Source organism: Neocloeon triangulifer, unplaced genomic scaffold, assembly GCF_031216515.1.
Source record: "Neocloeon triangulifer isolate White Clay Creek 2 clone unplaced genomic scaffold, ASM3121651v1 ptg000014l, whole genome shotgun sequence".
Classification (NCBI taxonomy): domain Eukaryota; kingdom Metazoa; phylum Arthropoda; class Insecta; order Ephemeroptera; family Baetidae; genus Neocloeon; species Neocloeon triangulifer.
In genome coordinates, this window is record NW_026775556.1 from 24,806,533 (window position 1) to 24,824,310 (window position 17,778).

Below are 17,778 nucleotides of genomic sequence, written 5' to 3' on the forward strand. Positions count from 1 at the left end.
ACTTTTGAAAGCAGGTGGAATTTTTTTTATTGTCTTCATTACTGATAAATAATAAATTTTTTATTATATTGATATTGATTCACAACTTACAATTTTTGACAAGAAAAGGTTTATAGAAATGACACGTCTTGCAAGTTATCAGTTTGTATTTTTGGTATTTAATTTACATAGTCCATGTAACAATACGATAAATTTTAAATATAGAAAACACAATGATTTTTCACTGCTCAGTACACTCAAATATAGCATTGATTAGTTTTATGCTCAAAAACTTTTTAAATAACGATAATAGCTTTTTGGTAAGAACTGGCGAGAGAAAATGTGTGTTTGTTCTTCAACTTTAAAAGCGCATATTAATCGTAATTTGTGGCAGTAACACTTTTTATCACCACAATAAATTTTTATCAATGCAAAAGTTTTTCTAATAAAAAATCCTGCAAATAATTTGGAAGCGCTAAAAGTTGAGATCAATAATTTGCTAAAAATACGCCTGTCTATCACAAATTAATTAATATGTATAATTTGGTGTGATACATAATAAGTATAATAATAATTCGCAAATTATGCAGAAACAATCCGCAGCAAATGCATGTTAAGAGTTGTGCAACGTGTGTGGGAAATATTTTTAAAAAGTTTTTCGTTGTAGAGAAAAGTGGAACCAAGAAATTTGCGTTACAATTTTAATAGCAAGAGAAAGCTCCAGATCACAATCAAGACAAATAAGTTGCAGTCTCTTTTCGCATGTACAATTTTATTAAAAACAAATTGCGCGCAAATAAGTGAGTGTAAAGCGAAGGATGATAGACTTTCAAAAATTTGGCCTTATAGGAGATAGACTAGGTTTAATATCGAGTCATGAGATGAGATCCCGAGACGTCAATGACGACGACATATATAAAAATAGATCTGCTTCCACTGCACCGCTAATTGTCGCTCAAATGCTGCGTACGTGGTGTCGAATAGGAAGTGCTGGGTCGTTTTTCTCCTACTCTTTACAGGTTAACCGTCAGTTTGCATTTTATTAAAATCATGTTTTTAACAGACGACAAGAGACGTATTTACATCACAATAACGAGAAAGCTGAATTACAAAATGATTGTGCTTTTACACATTAACAAATGCAACTGTGAAATTTTTCTCTTAAATGCTATATTATATAAAAAGAAGGTTCCTCTGCCACGTTCTCTCAAATCAGCATTCACAAAAGTTTCACTTTTCCTTACCGAAACAGCTCAACTGCGGGAATTGAAAAGGATAATTCACATTTAAAAAGATTTTCCTTTTTTCTTGTTAAAGCCCGAATGGAGACACCGATGACACCGAGGTTTATATAAACATGAAAATTTGGCAAAAATTGTTTAGGCCCGTGGCGAGTTTTGATTCGTTTGACCAACAATATATTTATTTTTTATTATTAAATGCAAGGCGAACCGCAGAATTCGCATTGGCAGAGGAGCCTCTCTTGATCGGCGGTTTGGTTATAATAAATTTCCAAGATTTTAGATCGTCCAAACCTGCACTTTCTCGGCCACGATGCACCAGTTGGCGTGGTCGTAGTACGACGAGATGATGTGCAGATTCTCCACGTAGCGATCGATCAGCGCGTCCAGCTCGCCCTCCTTGAAGACGTGGTAGTACCTGTGGAAGGTGAGGGCCCCGCCCGAGCCCAGCGGCCCCGCGCAGCTGCCGGCCGACGACGACTGCAGCGAGTCCTGCGAAGTGCTGCCGCTCAGCGACGTCTCGTAACTCTCCGTCTTGGTCACCTTGGGCGGCAAACTCTCCAGCTCGGGCCACCCTGAGGACGCCTGCTGCCGCGTGAGGAACTTGCGCTTCCGCCGCAGGCTGTCCTCGTTGCCGCTACTGTCCTTGGACGCCTCCCGGCGCAACTCGGGACTGCTGATGATGCTCTCCTCCCAGCTGACCTGTCTGGTCGGCGGGTCCGGCCCGGTCAGCGAATTGCTCGGGCTGCACTGCTTGACCTGTTTCAGCGCCCCCGGCTGCAGTTTGCTCTGCTCCTTGCTGCTCTCCAGCTGCAGACACTCGATGTCCTCGTTCAGCTTGGCCAGCTGGTGACCAATGTCCGAGTTGATCTCCTGCAAGCCCTGCAGGTATCGCTCTGCGTCCAACTGCTGCTCCTTGTCCAGCTTCTCCTTTTGCAGACTCTCCGAGTACTTGTCGATCTCCTCCAAAAGCTTCTCGCTTAGTTTGTCGGCGAATTCGGTCAGGTGTCGGCGACAGTCGTCGTCCGGGGGTCGCGGGGGCACCGGTGGTGGAGAAACCAGACCCAGGGCGGCCAGTTTTTTTCTGGCCCTCGGACTGGATTGGATGACGGCGTCGACGGCGCCTTCGAGGGTGCTCGCCACACTGGCGGCCGCTTCGAGCAGGGAAGACGCGGTTTTCGGAGCTTCGGCCAAAGCCATTTCCTCGCCGATGACCAGTTCGATGGGCGAGTTGCGTCCCGTGGACACGCGTCCGTTGGGCTCCATCACGCTGATGACCGAGTCGGGCGAGGAGACGCCGCTCGAGTCGCTGTCCAGGTCGTCGGTTTCGGGGTTGAAAAGTTCAAGGCTGAGCAGCCGAGGGATCGGTCTGGTCGGTTGGCCGACAGGGTGTGCCGAGCTTCTGCGCACCAGGGGAAACGAGGGTGGTTTGACCGGCTGGGGGGTGCGTTGTTGCAGAAGCAGCTGGATGCGCCGCAGAGTTTCCGTTTTGATGGTGCCGGTCTGTTTCAGCACAGGCGGTTCCGGCACCTCAGGTTTGACCTCGGCGGGGACGATTTCCGGGACGGGCTCGAGAATTATGGGCGGGGAGGTGGTCTGGCAGGGTGGGGATTTGCTGTCGGGAGGGCTGCTGAAGTCAGTCTTAGGCTCGGGCTTGGGGATGAAAATGACAGAGGCGAAACTGTCCTCCGAGTCAACACTGGTGTCGCTCTGCAGGCTCGAGTCCTTGCTCGAGTCAGAGTTGTCCTCTCGCGAGTGGCGACGACCGCCGTCAGGGGGATTGTCCTCGTCGGCCACGCGGCGCAACGGTGACACGGGAGGAGGAGTCGGAGGAGGCTGAGGGGTGGTTGGAATCGTGATGGTCGGGCCTGAAGGATGAGAGCCGTTCTCCGCTGAGTCACCTTTCCACCCTTGCAGGATGCGCACAAAACCGTTTTTGAAACTTTGGCTTGCAACCTGTAACAAAAATATTTATAGTTTAGAACATTAAAAACATCATATTAAAAATAATAAAATAATATTAATAATAAATATATTACTATTAACATTATTAATATACAACATAATTATGTTACTTTTATTATTATTTATTTTTTAGATTCCATGTTTGAAATTATGCAAAAAAAATTATCAAATTTGATGCATTATGTAGTTTTAAATTTAATGGTATGTATGTGAAACGAATCTATGCAACTGGCACAACAATCATGTTAAGCGAAATGCCTATTTCATTGAGAGAAAAAAAACACTAACTTTTGTTGCATCTGAAGGTGAAGTGCTCATGCTCGTCGTCAGTTTCGTGATACCCGACTTGAGCTGCTGAAACCTGGGCGAGGCCAGCAGGGTGTCCTTCAACGTGCCGAAGCGTCCTCGGCTCTCTCCCAACAGCTGTTCGTTGAGCGACGCCTGCTTCGTGATGTTCTGCCTGACCCGCGCCTTCTCCCTCTGCCGATGGGTGGCCATGAGCTCGTCGTTCAACGACCGCTGCTTCGGCACACCTCGGCGCGGATGTTTGATTTCCGGCAACTGCTTCACCATGTCCTTCAGGTCGGCGCGACGCACCGGGTCCGGTCCGGGGCAGTCTTCGGCCTCGCGCGCTTCGTCCTCGTCGTCCTCACAAAGAGACCTTTTCTGCCGCACCAGGGGTGGATGGTGGTGGTGGTGATGGTGGCCGGGGGCACTCGCTGCCGCAGGAGGTGGAGGGGGTGGAGGGGTGGAAGATTCCGAGTCGGCGGAAGACGCAGGGGCAAGCGGCAGTCGGGCCACGCTGGAGCGCGACCGCACCAGACTTTCGGGACGCGCCGTGTTGAGAATGTCGCCCAAACTTTGCGACTTGGACGTCGGCTCGAGTCTTTTCGGCGGCGTCGGCGCCCCGCACGCCAACGTCCGACGCCGTCTCGGTGGATCGGGGCTGCTCTTGTCAATGCTGGTCGGCAAAGACGGTTCCACGTCTTCCAATCGGCGGAGTTCGATGGGCAGGTCGAGCGCGTCCTGCAGCGAATCCTCGCGGGCCGTCCGCCGGTCTGCCAAAAAGGCCTCTGCGTTTTCGTGATCTTTCGAACACGTCCACGAGTCGAGGAACCACGCTCGATTCCGAGAACCACCCCTTCTGCCTCCAGCCAATTTCTGAATAAAAGGCAATATAAATTATTAGAGACTCGATTATAACAAGATTGGAAAAAAATTATTATAAATAATAGTCATTTTAAATCCACACAAATTTCTTAATCCAATATATGTTTGTTATTTAATTTTATTTATATTTAAATGGCATATTTGTGTTGTTGGCTTATTTTTATTATTTTCAATAATATCTAATTTTAGTTAATAAGTTTTATTGTGGGTTTAATTTAAAATTAATTTGTTAGTTAATTAAATAATAACGTGTAGTTATATTTATTATGAGGTAATAAGTATATTGTATAATTTACTTAGTGTTAACTAAAATTTTATATTATTGGGTAATGTTTTAAAAGTTGAAAGAAGCACCAAACTTGTAAATGAAAGTAAATTTGTGTGCAAAAAAAAAGAAAGCTGAGAACTTTTAATACATATTTTTTTTAGTAGCACGCAATTGGAAATGATATTGACGTGGTGAATTTCTTACGTTTCCTTCCGTAAAATAAAAATGGAGAAATTTATTCTTGGTAAATTACACGTTGCATGCCGAAACTTAAAAATATCTCAACAATATTTTCCGGAAACAAATGATCTTGATTTGAAACAGAAATCATGCAGGCGAACGAGAAAAAAACATATACCTGGAGGGCTCTTCTAACAAAACTGTAGCAGGTTTCATTGGGACTGGAGAGGTCGGAGCTTGAGCTGGTGGGTCTACCCGGGTCTATGGAACGGCCCTTCCTCGAACGGCCCCTCTTGCGGGGTTGGTTGGCAGACATTGCCCTATTTTGGAAAAAAACACATATCCACTCAGAGACAAATAACAGAGAAGGGCTTTCGACCGCGGTACCTGACTGATCTAGCCGAGTCGCTGTCGGAAGTCTGGGTGTACGCGTGGTACGGCGGAGGGCCGGCGGCCTCGCCTTCCTCGCTTGTGGTCGTGCACGTGGTCGCTGTGGAGGCCAATTCGAGCGACGGCGTGCTCAGGTGCTGCTGCTGCGGTCTGTGCCACGGAACGAGCACGTCCTGCGACTCAAACTGCAATTGAAATCAAAATAAACAACAATTGAGTAATTAGAAGTAAAATAGACAAGCATTAAAGCTTGACCTAAGCCAAAATCCATGCCGCGGCATGGAGCTTTTTGACTGTGTTCTTATTAATGATACCTCGATGAATGAAAAATAAACATTAAAAGAAAAATTTCAATTATTTTGTTCCTTGATGTAAATTCAGTCAAATAATGAAGGTTTTAATTACTAGGTAAAGAAAAAGGTGAAAAAACCAAAAATTTTCGTATTTTCTGTAGGTTTTAAATTTACATTTCACAAAAACTGACCAAAAGTCACGCATTTCAAGAAAAAACCAAGGATTAAAATATTAAAATTATTAATAGAATGCCTACAAAATCACTTCACATAAACAAAATTGAAAAAATTAATTATTATATTATAAAATGAACTTGGAGTTATGAAAACTTTATAATTTTTAAATGAATGATCTAAAAAATATGACAATAGCACAATAGTACAATTTACTGCAATGAAATTTATTAAACAAATATTTCTATTATTTTTATTATTTTAATCTTTTATAAACATTGATATTACTACGCGCAACTATAGTTTCAACTTAAATTTTACTAAATTTAAATATTTTATTTAAAATCAAAAAAAGAAAATTTTGAAATAATAATTTACATATATTAACTATTTGCACCTAATCATTTTAATAAATTTCAATTAATAAAAAAAGAGTACAGAAAATTAATACAAAATAACCCATTCAACCAAATTTACATTTTTTTTCCTACAATCACCCTAAAAATTAATACGTTCATCAAATATTAATAAGCTGACGTTTGTACGGATGTTTTTAACCAGAAATTATGTATTCTAGAATTATTTTTAATTTAAAAAAATTCCCCTATTCATATAATCAATGATTGATCTATATTTTAGATTCATATTAAGATCTTTTGTGGAAACTTTATAGCGGAGGCGTTGTATAATAAAAGAGAAACATCAAGGTAATTTTATTTTCTCATTATTTTCCGAAAATAAATAGAACATAAAAACTGTCAGCCTTGCGTGATCAGAAGACAATATTTTGTGCAAAATAACGCCTCACCCTTTTTTTTAAATAACCCCCAACGTCGCGATAAGGAAAAAACTTATTTTCCGCGCCGGCCAACTTTTGCAATAAATTTTAACGCGCGCGCGTCTCTCTCTGTTTGCAATCAATGCATTGCTGCTGGTTTTAGGCTCAAAACTTTTCTGTTTCGCTGCTGCTTTTTTTTACGGCGGCACCATTTGTTGAGATAATAAAACAATGGATTTTATGCCTGACCCGACCCTTTCCGTCCTGCGTCTCTGCCTCTGCCATTCTAAACCCGCGCGCGAACAATGACGAGGGAGGAAGCGACGGAGGCCGACCGCTTTCGGCGGCGCAATTTCTTTCTTAATCAACGCCGTTCCCGTGCTCTATCTCCTCGGGCGTCTCGTCTTTCAGAGCTGCTTTTCAGTGGCGAAATGAGCTTTTCAATGCGCCTCGCCAAACATAATTAAGGATGTATTTGAAAAAGCCAAAAAAGGAGCCAAATGAAAAAAAAAATACCCCCAAAAACTCTTTTGTGATAAAAATCGCAATGTTTGAAGATAGTGATTTTTAGGGATTCAGGTGAGGTTTTTTTTCTTCATATTTTTAGATTGAAGCGTCTCACCTTGCGGTGTCGCTGCTCCATGGCCCACACGGAGATGAGCATCCTGCCCCCGATGCGGAGCACCCTGGCCAGCTCCCTGAGGGCGTTGACGCGCCGCTCCGTGGTTGCAAAGTGATGAACCACAGCCACCGAGAGGATCGCGTCGAAACAGTCGTCCTTGAAGGGCAGCGCCAGATTGTCACACACCATCACCTGCCGAGTTTCAAACGAGAGTTTCAACTTTAAACTTATTACGGGCAAATTCAATTTGCACTTGCCTCGTGGTCCTTTTCTCTGGCTAACTCGGTGAGCCGAGCACATCGATCAACCCCGATTTTGAACACGTCTGGGTTAATGTGCAAGTACTTGCCGCTCCCACAGCCTGTGAACAGAAATTCAGCAGCTCCATTCAGCTCATTCAATTACGTTCGTTTCGGTGGAAACGGACAAAAGAGAGAGCGAGTGGAAGGCGCACCGAATGAAAAATTTAATCAAATATACAATAAAAACACGAAGAATAAGTGGATGAAAATTAATTTGTGAGCCTTTATAAAATAATATAGAATTCTTAAAAAAAAAATTAATAAATGAATACTTTGCTGACATTTAAGTTTGTTTAATTAATACAGGCAATTTTTAAAATAATCAAATTGCTATATTTGAAAATATTCACTGATTTCACTCAATTTCAAATTTAAATTTTATAATGGTTTCTGAAACCAATTTTTGCAATTTAAACAATTAATTTTTCATGATTTTTAATTTTCTAGCCACACTTTGTTATGTTTTTGGTTTTAAATATTTTTTTTTTAATTCCTATACTTTCAGGTTCACGGTTTTTCATCATTTTATCAATTTCGAATTGGAAAACTGTCTCATCTTAATACAAGAAGACGATTTAATTAATAAGATTATGCAATTTAATAGAATTGCATTTAATATTTACTTACCAACATCACAGACAAGCGAGCCAGGCTCGAGATCCTGTAAGAACTGGCGGACCCGTGGCCAGATCCTTGCGCCATTCGAACCCTCGGAACCCTCGGCGGAGTAGGAGGGACAGTGCGTCGAGATTTGGTCGTAGACTTCGTGCACGTAGGCCGTTTCGAGTGCCACTGAGCGGCCCTCGCGCTCCACGGCGGCCATGCCCCGACACCCGCCACCTAAACACCAACACACAAAATGAAGCGTTGCACAATTTTATTCGAAATTCCATCAAATCAAGAAATTGTTTCTTCAATTCGGCGCCTCTAAACGCGGTAAACAATAAAAGGAAAAATAATACATTTATGTAAAAATGGGGTTTTTGAATGAAATTGACACACACAAAAACTGTAAATCTCTGAAAACAAGTTCATTTATCAGCTCTCACTTAATTAATTGTAAAATGGCAACAATTTTTCAATTGATATCTTCTGAAGAAAACATTGGGTCGCTCGCAAAGTTCATGTTGTGTTTTGATTAAAAAATTGCTAATCGTTTTCTTTATAAAGCCTTCCTGGTTCCAAGGTGGGTGAAATTTCAATATTTTACAAGAAAATTTTCCACGAGAATTCTGGATTGGATATTGGGTGATTATTTGATCCGACACATTTTTTGCCTCTCTTATATGCCAGAGCGAAAAACACTTATGAGATTCCAATGGCTTGACGTTAATTAAATCATTCCACGACCGAGTAAGAAAAATTCCTCGTTATGCAATGCATAGAAATACGAAAATATGAATGGATTCAATATTATCATATTATATGTTCTCTAAAAACCACAATTATTTGAACACCATGTTGGTTTGATCCTGATCGTTAATTCAACCAAGTTTTTTCAAAATTGGAATTTACATTAAAAAAATGTGAGATCAACCTGATCTAGAGCTTATTTCTCAAATTTCCCCACAAGGATGGGTCGATTCGCACTAAACGAGAACACACATGGTTGTTTCGTGGAATATAAAAGATATTCTTCTTCGCTCACGTGCAGCGTCATTTGCAAAAAAGAGGAGCGAAAGCAATTTTCTTTTTGCGTTTTTTTTCCAGCTCATATAAAAGAGCGACGAGGTGCTTCGTTTTCCATCTTCTGGCTCGTAAACGCAACTCGGGAAACCCCATTCTCAAATAAAAAATTCATCGGCACGACTTTTTTGTGGCATTGAATCAATTTTCCAAAGCGTTTACTTTCCGTGATGAGCCGTGGTTTTGATAAAATTTTCGTGCACTGGTACGAAACACCGTTTCGAGGGTTAAATTTTTAATGATCATGCGCATTTTCGGCCGCGCTTTATGTGGCCCCGAAGCCATGCTGGGATCGCGACGAATTCATACATAGGCGCGCCGCAAAAATCCCTTTTACGTCACCAACGAGATAAAGCGAGAGAGAAGCAGCGAGGATTTTCTCATGCAAATCGAGCCACCCCGGCTTGCAATTATTCTAAATTAAATCAAACAAAATGGAAATTCACAGCGGGCCAATTTGAATATGAAATTGCAAACGCATATCATGGGCGTTGTGCTCAGAGCGACCAAGTGGAAAACACAACTTCAATAAAAATACAAAAGTTAGCAATGCCAAGTATAACGAATTCAATTTTCAAATTAAAAATGCATAAAAATACTGGCTTAAAAATTATTAAAATTTTTTTAAATAGCGAGATTATTTATAATCAAGACTATAATCAGATGTGTGGATATTAAATATAATTTATATCATAAAAATAAAAATTTGTTAAATAGTATTAAATATTAATAATAAATTTCACAATTATTAATACAACGAAAGCAAACCTCTTTGCACAAGAGAGTTAATAATATAGATTATAATGTCTTTTTCTTAATTAATCATTTTTTCCAGGATTGAATTCCGCAATATTTCAATAATTACTTAATGCAAAAAAACTAAATAGTTATAGAAATTTAGTCTCTTTTATTGGTATTCATAATAACGCGCTTAAAAAAATTTGATAATTATTACAAACGTTCAGCGACACTGTCTGTGATAAAAAGTTTCTCCCCTAATTAAAAATTGGGTCTCATCAAATTCAATTGCTGAGAAAACCAGCAGACATGCTTTCAATGACCGCGGCACTTGACAATTAATTAACAAATTAATTTCTCCACCCATTAAGTTGAGGCCATAAATGAAAGAAGTGTCGCGGGCGGAGTAACGAGCGCCGCCGCCATGTGCACGTTACGAGCTCGAATGACGTCTTGGAAATTGGCCGGCTCGTTATTTAGGAGCGTCTTTTCTCGAGCCTTTGCAATTAATAGCGAGGCAACAATTAAAAGAAGCTGCTTTTTTTCATTCTGGGGTGCGCCCGCGAGGAGGAAAAGCAATCTCGACGCTCCATTGTGAGCCTCACCCTGCGATAACTTTCAACTTCTCGTGGCAACGGTCCAGCGGAAATTCATTGTAATGCAGCCGAGCTGGGGAAAGGGACGCTTTGCACGACCTCGCGCTCGCCTTTCCGACACAGCGGCCCGCCGAGCAATGACCTCTTTTCCTTCACATTGCAGTGTGTGCAATTGGGATTTTGGCCAAACATACGCTAGACATAGCGGACCAGTAAAGAGACTTGAATCTGAAAATTAACAATCGGCTATTTGCAAAGATAAATTTAAGATTGCACATTAAAAAAAATATATATGTTCTATAAAAACACGCCGGACTTAAAAGTCGAAGGATCTTGCCCAGAAAAATGATACTTTAAATTGAAGCTTACAAGTTTTTTTGGTTTTTTTTTTAAAGAAATTGACACTCGAGGAGAAGAGATCAGGCTTTTCCTCGCTGCTGTTAAGTTTTAAGATTTGAATTTTTATGTTAAAATGTGGTGTTTTTTCAATTTGCTAAATTTTTGTACTTTTTGCTCATGAAATAGGGTCGCAGACCGTGACCGAAACTGTTAAAGCCATTTAATTGCTTTTTAATAAAAAAAAATTTCTGCAGCGAGGAAAACACGATCTCTTTATTTCCACTTGCAAGTCTTGTGAGTTTTAAATACATGGACAAAAAACATCCTGTTTTAAAATAGACCGCACTTTTGGTGACAATTCTTTCCACTTTCTAATTTTCAACAATTCAGATTAATGTCCAAATTACAATTTTTTATAAACAAACATGATTGATTTTTGCATTATTTAACTTATGATTAATCTGAGACAAATAAACATCAATTTTCCTGCTTTAGTGGATGGTGATTTTAGTAAATAAATGTTTTTTAGTTAATAAAAATACTTTTTTCTGAATAATTTACCTAAATTTAAATAAATTCAATTGCGTTTTTTTATATGAATTTAGTTTGAAGTGAAATACTTTGAGGTCAATTTAAACAATCTATAAAGCCATTTTGCAGAATCACGTATACGTCGTGCGTTTTTGTTAAAATTACGAAAGAGCCGCTCGCGTTTATCGACTTGCTCGCATGGACCGGCAAACACGGCCGCATGTTATCACGTTGCGGACACAATTCAAATTTAGAGACCCTCACGTGCCGCAGCATGTTTAGTTGTTCCGTTTATCTTTGTTTTTTGTACAACATTTTCATATCTAATGGGAAAATAGAGGAGAATTTTCTTTCCAAAAAAGCCTTAAAAGAACATTTATCTTGGCCTAAAAAGTTTGCAAAAAAGAAACTCATTCATTATTGAAATCAGTTTGAATAAATTGACAGAAGCAAAAGTCGTATAAAAGATATTGGATCTTTTTTCATGTTGGAGAAATCCGACCTGTCAGATCCGAGTAAACATCGGAGTTTGCGGGGATATTTTTTCGCATTGTGGCCAATTCAGAGGCGACATACAGATACATTTACTTTATGGCCGGTATTGGACCCAACGCGCGTCATCCCTCTCGATATTACTCCGCTGGAACTTTTGAGGCCGACGCGAAAAACAAGAGAGCTCGTCGTTTTTTACGATGCCGACAGTATTTTTTTTTGCATTATCCGAGAGTGAGGCGCGCGCTCGGGTTGCTCGAATGAATTTTAAGCATTGAACCATAAATAACGATCTGCTCGCGCACGTTACATCAGAGTTTCGTTCCGAAGGCGAAAGTTGGGGCATTTTCCGCGATGATTAATACGCTTATTTAGATCACGATGGGGCGGAGAAGAATGAGAAAATTTTCACTTGGTGCGACGCAAATCATTATTAACGTGACGCCGTTGCAAAATGCTGAATCAGAACTTTGCTTTTTTACAGTTTTCAACTCTAGAATTCACAAATATTGTAATAATAATTATTATTCACTCTACTTTATTGTGATTTAAAAAAAAATTATTAGAGTTCCTGCCAAAATTTATTTTTATAATTCTTTAATTAAGCCTATTAAAAATCTTATATTATTAGCTTATTTACAGAAATTCTTACGAGAAAATAAGTAGTCAGAGTATTTGAAGACTGATATAAACTGGGGCTTCGTGTTCACATAAATCATCGGAAATTCAAATTCTACACTGTTTACAGATTTAATGTTGTTTTACTTTTCAATTAGAATATTCGATAAAAAATAAAAACTAGTTATAAAAAAAAATAATAATAAAAATCATCTGAATCACATTTTACACTTAAAAATTTTTTTAATATAAAATAAAAATCTTCAATAAACTTGACAGTTACTTGAAGCCCAATGATTTTTTTTTATCAAAAACTTTTGAAGATATTTAACTCTTTCCGACTCAACCCAGAACCCACGCATTTCCTAAATCGCTTTTCATTCTTTCCTTGAACAGTTCGGCGCGGGCGGAACGCAAACACAGCTCAGAGAGCGGCGAAAGTGGCTTAAAAGCTCTTTTTGATTTCCAAGAGCTGCCGGCGCGCATGATTAAAAAGCGACGCGCTTCCTTTGGCACAGGGCGAAAGAAAATTCGCAGTGTGTACATCTCGAAAGACGCACACGCGAGTGAGAGATCCCAGCGCTCGCGACTCAAAAGCATGTCAACAAGTAGGTCAGTGCGAGCGCAATAGACAGCGGCATGTGTTTCAATCAATAACACTCGCCGAGCGCAAAAACGACCTGCTCACAATTTTGTATCAAAATGTCATCATCTGACCAGGGATTCTTAAATTCCTTTACCTTCCTTATAAACATAAAAAAAGCAGAAAAAAGGATGAATTAAATTTGAAATTAATTTATTACAAGTTCCAATTATATTTCAATATAATTCCACATCCTCTAAAATTCTAGATGAAGTGTGGCTGAAATTGATTTTTTGTAACAACCGATGGTTAATAATTCATTTTAATTAGTGTTGAAAATTTTAGATGTATAGAAAATCTAATTTTTTGGAAAAAAATTATCCAAATTAATCTGTATAGAACCAAAAAAATTTCACATGTGAACATATTAATTTTTTTACATTATATTCCAATTATTCATTTTAAACACATTCATATTACTTAATTTGAAAACCGTTGATAAAAGAACCATTTTGATTTTTTCGTTTTATCTCTGCTTTCATTAAGATAATAATAAATTCACGAAATAATGTACCATAATTATGTAATGATTATCAAAACATTTTCTAGTACAGTTTCTTTTTTTATAAATTAGAATTGAACTACAGATAGAAAGAACTTCTTTTGTAAAAAAGAAAAAAAAACACGTTGGGGCGGACACGTGGCCTCCGGGGGTTGGGTCGGAGGCCTCTCCAGGGGCGGCCGACTGCGGACTGCAGCACCGTGAGAGCACACGCGCCATGCACACAGGACGGCGATTATTGATCGCGGCGTGTGTATGTTTTGCGATCAAGGGGCAGAAAGAACGCGCGGGGGCCGTTAGCGCCGTCGGCGAGGGCCGGGGGCGGCCCGCGGGGGGCGGTCGGCGGCGGCCAACTCACCTTGCCGACGATCACCACTCGGCAGGCTGGCGGTCCGAGGTCGTCATGTCCGCGCTCAAACTGTTGGAGGACGTGCGAGGCCGTGCGGAGGCGGCCCGGAGGCGGCTGCTCGGCGGTGGAGGCGGTCGGCCTGCTGCTGGACACGCGTGTAGGCCGAAAAGACGCACAGCCTCCAGCAGCGCCGCCGAACTGGCTCCGTGTCCGAGGCGTTCGCTTCCAGTCTCCAGTCCGAGGGCGGCCTCCCCCGAGAGTGACGTCAGCACCCCCGCCACTAGCGCCAGCCACCCCTATCGCGGCCCACCTGCTGATGCGCTCTCTCGCGACTGCTGAAATTAGCGGCTGCTTATCGCCTAGATGTTGACACCGATGAAGAATCGGTTCCTCTCGCTCACCAGATTTTCAATGCTTTATGAAATGATCGAAATAAAATCATTGGTGGCCTCCCTACTGCTTATTGAAATCAAATATATTAATTCATTGACACCTAGACTGGAAGTTATACATTTTTAATGGCTTTATCCTCTTTTTTGGCACTGTAAATGAATACATTTCTTTAGGTGGTGTGATCATTTTTAGCTAAAACAAGGAACAATGATTTTATTGCCATCAGATCAAAGCAGAATTAAATGCAGGTCTAACACAAAAAAAAAAAAAATTAGTTTTGATATTTGTACTTTTAATAGCAAAATATGAACATGCTCTAATACAGTCTTCGTAGGCAGGAATAATTGTTTATGATTGATCCACGTTTCTTACTGATTTAATACTATTATCATTTATCATATGGTATATATGTAATTGAAAGGCAAATCATTTTAAAATAATAAAATACCCAGAAGATTAGTTGCTACACTTTAAATATTTCCTTTATAGGAAGCTGCGGTACAAGAGGAAAAAACATTTTTTTAAGCAATAACATTAGTAATATTTGAATCTGTCATACTAATTTAAAAATAAACTTAGTTATCAGCAGCGTACAATTATAAGAAGAGGTTCACTTGAGATTAACCTTTGTAACCTATTATCAAATTTGAACCATAACTCAAAATAGTTACTAAGGGGAAGCTGGCGCAGCCACTGCAGGAGCGTCTCCAGCAGGACCAACTGGTCCTGGTGCCATCAAGGCATCGGCCACTGGAGGTGGTCCTGGTGCCACGAAGGGCACCGCCACTGGAGGTGGTCCTGCAGGCAATGGTGGGGGTGGTTGACCACCAGCAACAGGTCCAGCAAGAGGCCCAAACTGAGCGATGTAGTGTTGAAATCTCGTCTGCATGGCAGCATAGGCGCGCTCTCGCAGCACTGCCTTCTCTGTAACAAAACAAAGCCATCTAATTATTAATGTGCGAAAAAAAAATATTTACTAAAATACCCTCTTGGACGTTGAACGGCTCATGCATCGCATCCAGGAGAATGAATAGCATGCGGCTGCTGATGTTGCCTCTGCATGCCGCACGCATGATGTCAATCTGCAGGGAGCCCATGTCATCATTGGGGTCACCGACTGGACGTGTCACGAAAAGCAACGATGTTGCGTTCATAATGCTGTCCATGAGGCCGATTTTTGTAGGCGGCTCTCGACAGCCCTCCTAGAAAATATTGAACACATTATGAAACTCCATTCATTAAACAGCCATACACAAAATAAAAAATAAAGACTAATTGACGTAATAGACGGAAACATACTTCCACCACGAAAAGTGGGTGGCTTGCGATTCTACTTGTTCAGCAAAGCAACCAAGTCAGGGCCGTTTCGGTTTCCACTCAGCTTGAGCAGGAGGATCTCCGACGCGAGTTGTGGTCCGAGCGCGTCGACATTGCGCACCATGAATCGGAGTGCCGCCTGGTCCGCAATGTCTTGCGAATCAACAAGTTCAACTGTAAAAATTGCTGCCCGATTTTTGGTTGTTAGCGGGCGATATGTACAATGAAAAATTTGCAGACCAAACCGTCTTCCGGTGGTGGGCGCTGGGCGTCAAGAAGGTCGGCGTCGAGGTCGTCGACGGATTTCAAACCCAAAAAAGTCACGAAAAACGAAGCGTCCAGACGTCCAGTCTCGAGTCCAACTACTACCAAAGCCGCGTACCGCATAGCCGCAAGGAGGTCGGCGACGACGAGGAGCTTTTGAATCTTTTGTCTTTTGCTGTGTCGTTAAGGCGGGAGCGCGGGAGCCAATGAGATTTGTGGATAGTGACAGCACATCGCCTGGTGGCAAAAGGTTTTACTAATTTCTCCAAGGTATTTTCCCAAACATTTAAAAAAAACTGCATGCGTAAAAACTAAAAGTCATAAATAATTCTCATTGAGAATTGCATCAATTTTAAAGAAAATTGGTTAAATCTTCATCCAGATCCAAGATTTTTTAGATTATTAAAAAAAAAACAGAATCTGAATTTCTGAAGGCGCCTTCGCCTTCCCTTCCCCTCCACCCCACTTTTCTCCTTGAACGAAAAAAAAACAAAAACCTTTGCGCCAGTTGCGCCTTGCGGAATGGGCCGAATGTGGAATGTCTAAGACAAGGATCAACGTGTAATTATCATAAACAAATGTTCCTCGTCCGCTTTTCTTTTTTACTATTTTTAGGCATGAGATTTCAATAAACCAATTTTTTGTTGATTAAAAACAAAAAAAACCTATTTCACGCCGAGCTGTAAATAAAGAGAGGTAAAATAATTTAGAACCGAAAATAATGTGAAAAAAAAACTAGAAAATTAAATAAATTTTTAAAATCCAATCGATAATTTTTCTTTTTCTGCTAGCCCGGTCGCACAAGTTTAGCAGACAAGGTGGTGCAAGGGATGATGACGACGATGATTATTTCGAAGGTGGTGGATCTATTCTGCTCCTAAATACAATGATGATGATGACGAAGAGGATACGTCGTGAGGATTAGAAAAATTTTACTATCGAATATGCTTCAGATTCTGATTACAACCCGGATGGAAAATATAGCCTAGCGGATACAGCATTGAGAGGAGACTGAAGAATCTGAGGATCCTCGGATAACATAAAGTCATTTCCATCCTCGAGGATGGAAATTATATTCGCTGGTTGTGCTTTCCGCAGGTGTGAGAAGTGAAAAAAACAAACTTGAAACAGGAACTTTGCAAGTCCTGAGGAGCGCTCAGAGCACATTTCCCAACAACAAGTTTGTGGACGAAAAGGTGTGTGGTTTGTTGCACCTTTGCTCAACCAAAAGATATAAATTTAATGGAAATATTATGATTATTATTTTCTTTTCATCTTCTGCTCGAATCAAAACATTGAAATGCATGAAAATCAGACCACTATGCTAGTCCTGAGAGTAAGAAAATACTAGAATAGACGATGAAGAACTGAACCTTAGTTTTTAAAATTTTTTAGTCGAGTTGCAATACAGACCAGTTAATTAGTCCCATTAGAAAGTGGTTATGCTTGTCATTATAATAGTTTCCTAGAGACGATATAAGTCGTCAATTTTGAAAATATCCACTAGACGAGCTGAAAATCAGACCAAGATGCTAGTCCTCAGAGAAAGAAAATACCAGAATAGACGATGAAGAACTGAACCTAAATTTTACAAATTTTTCTTTTGTCGAGATGAAATACAGACCTGTTAATTAGTCCCTTTAGAAAATTGTGATGCTTATAATTATAATAGCCCTCCCTCAGAAACGATATAAGTCGACAATTTTGAAAATATCCACTAGACGAACTGAAAATCAGACCACTATGCTAGTCCTGAGAGAAAGAAAATACGAGAATAGACGATACAGAACTGAACCTAAATTTTAAAAATTTTTCTTTAGTCGAGATGAAATACAGACCAGTTAATTAGTCCCTTTTGAAAGTGGTGATGCTTATAATTATAATGGTTTCCCTCAAAGACTAAATAAGTCGTCAATTTTGAAAATATCCCTTAGACGAGCTGAAAATC

At 40.4% G+C, this 17,778-nt stretch overlaps 2 protein-coding genes across 3 annotated transcripts; both read right to left on the reverse strand.

Moving 5' to 3' along the window:
* Positions 1 to 27: 27 nt before the first annotated feature.
* On the reverse strand, positions 28 to 14,074 carry LOC132201243 (transcription factor HIVEP3). Its single transcript, XM_059627245.1, has 8 exons — positions 13,866 to 14,074; positions 7,990 to 8,202; positions 7,318 to 7,421; positions 7,061 to 7,252; positions 5,191 to 5,378; positions 4,982 to 5,123; positions 3,474 to 4,346; positions 28 to 3,176 (listed from the first exon to the last, which is right to left on the reverse strand). The coding sequence occupies exons 2-8, from the start codon at positions 8,183 to 8,185 to the stop codon at positions 1,500 to 1,502; spliced, it is 3,372 nt and encodes a 1,123-aa protein (XP_059483228.1). The 5' UTR covers positions 8,186 to 8,202; positions 13,866 to 14,074; the 3' UTR covers positions 28 to 1,499.
* A 514-nt stretch (positions 14,075 to 14,588) lies between these two features.
* LOC132201192 (splicing factor, proline- and glutamine-rich-like) lies at positions 14,589 to 16,052 on the reverse strand. Of its 2 annotated transcripts, XM_059627163.1 has the most exons (4): positions 15,807 to 16,052; positions 15,549 to 15,752; positions 15,235 to 15,451; positions 14,589 to 15,173 (listed from the first exon to the last, which is right to left on the reverse strand). In XM_059627163.1, exons 3-4 carry the CDS (start codon positions 15,413 to 15,415, stop codon positions 14,920 to 14,922), a joined length of 435 nt encoding a protein of 144 aa, XP_059483146.1. In that variant the 5' UTR covers positions 15,416 to 15,451; positions 15,549 to 15,752; positions 15,807 to 16,052; the 3' UTR covers positions 14,589 to 14,919. The 2 variants fall into 2 exon arrangements, with proteins under 2 accessions (XP_059483146.1, XP_059483147.1); XM_059627164.1 differs by having other exon boundaries at positions 15,549 to 16,052.
* Between the last annotated feature and the right edge of the window lie 1,726 nt (positions 16,053 to 17,778).

What these genes read in the sequence shown, in the direction of transcription:
- LOC132201243 (XM_059627245.1), bottom strand. Translation starts at nt 8,185, where the DNA reads ATGGCCGCCGTGGAGCGCGAGGGCCGCTCAGTGGCACTCGAAACGGCC. An exon ending in TGGAGCAGCGACACCGCAAG is followed by an intron (nt 5,379 to 7,060) that starts GTGAGACGCTTC and finishes TTTCAATTGCAG; the next exon opens with TTTGAGTCGCAGGACGTGCT. An exon ending in GACTCGGCTAGATCAGTCAG is followed by an intron (nt 5,124 to 5,190) that starts GTACCGCGGTCG and finishes TTTCCAAAATAG; the next exon opens with GGCAATGTCTGCCAACCAAC.
- LOC132201192 (XM_059627163.1), bottom strand. Translation starts at nt 15,415, where the DNA reads ATGGACAGCATTATGAACGCAACATCGTTGCTTTTCGTGACACGTCCA. An exon ending in GCCGTTCAACGTCCAAGAGG is followed by an intron (nt 15,174 to 15,234) that starts GTATTTTAGTAA and finishes GTTTTGTTACAG; the next exon opens with AGAAGGCAGTGCTGCGAGAG.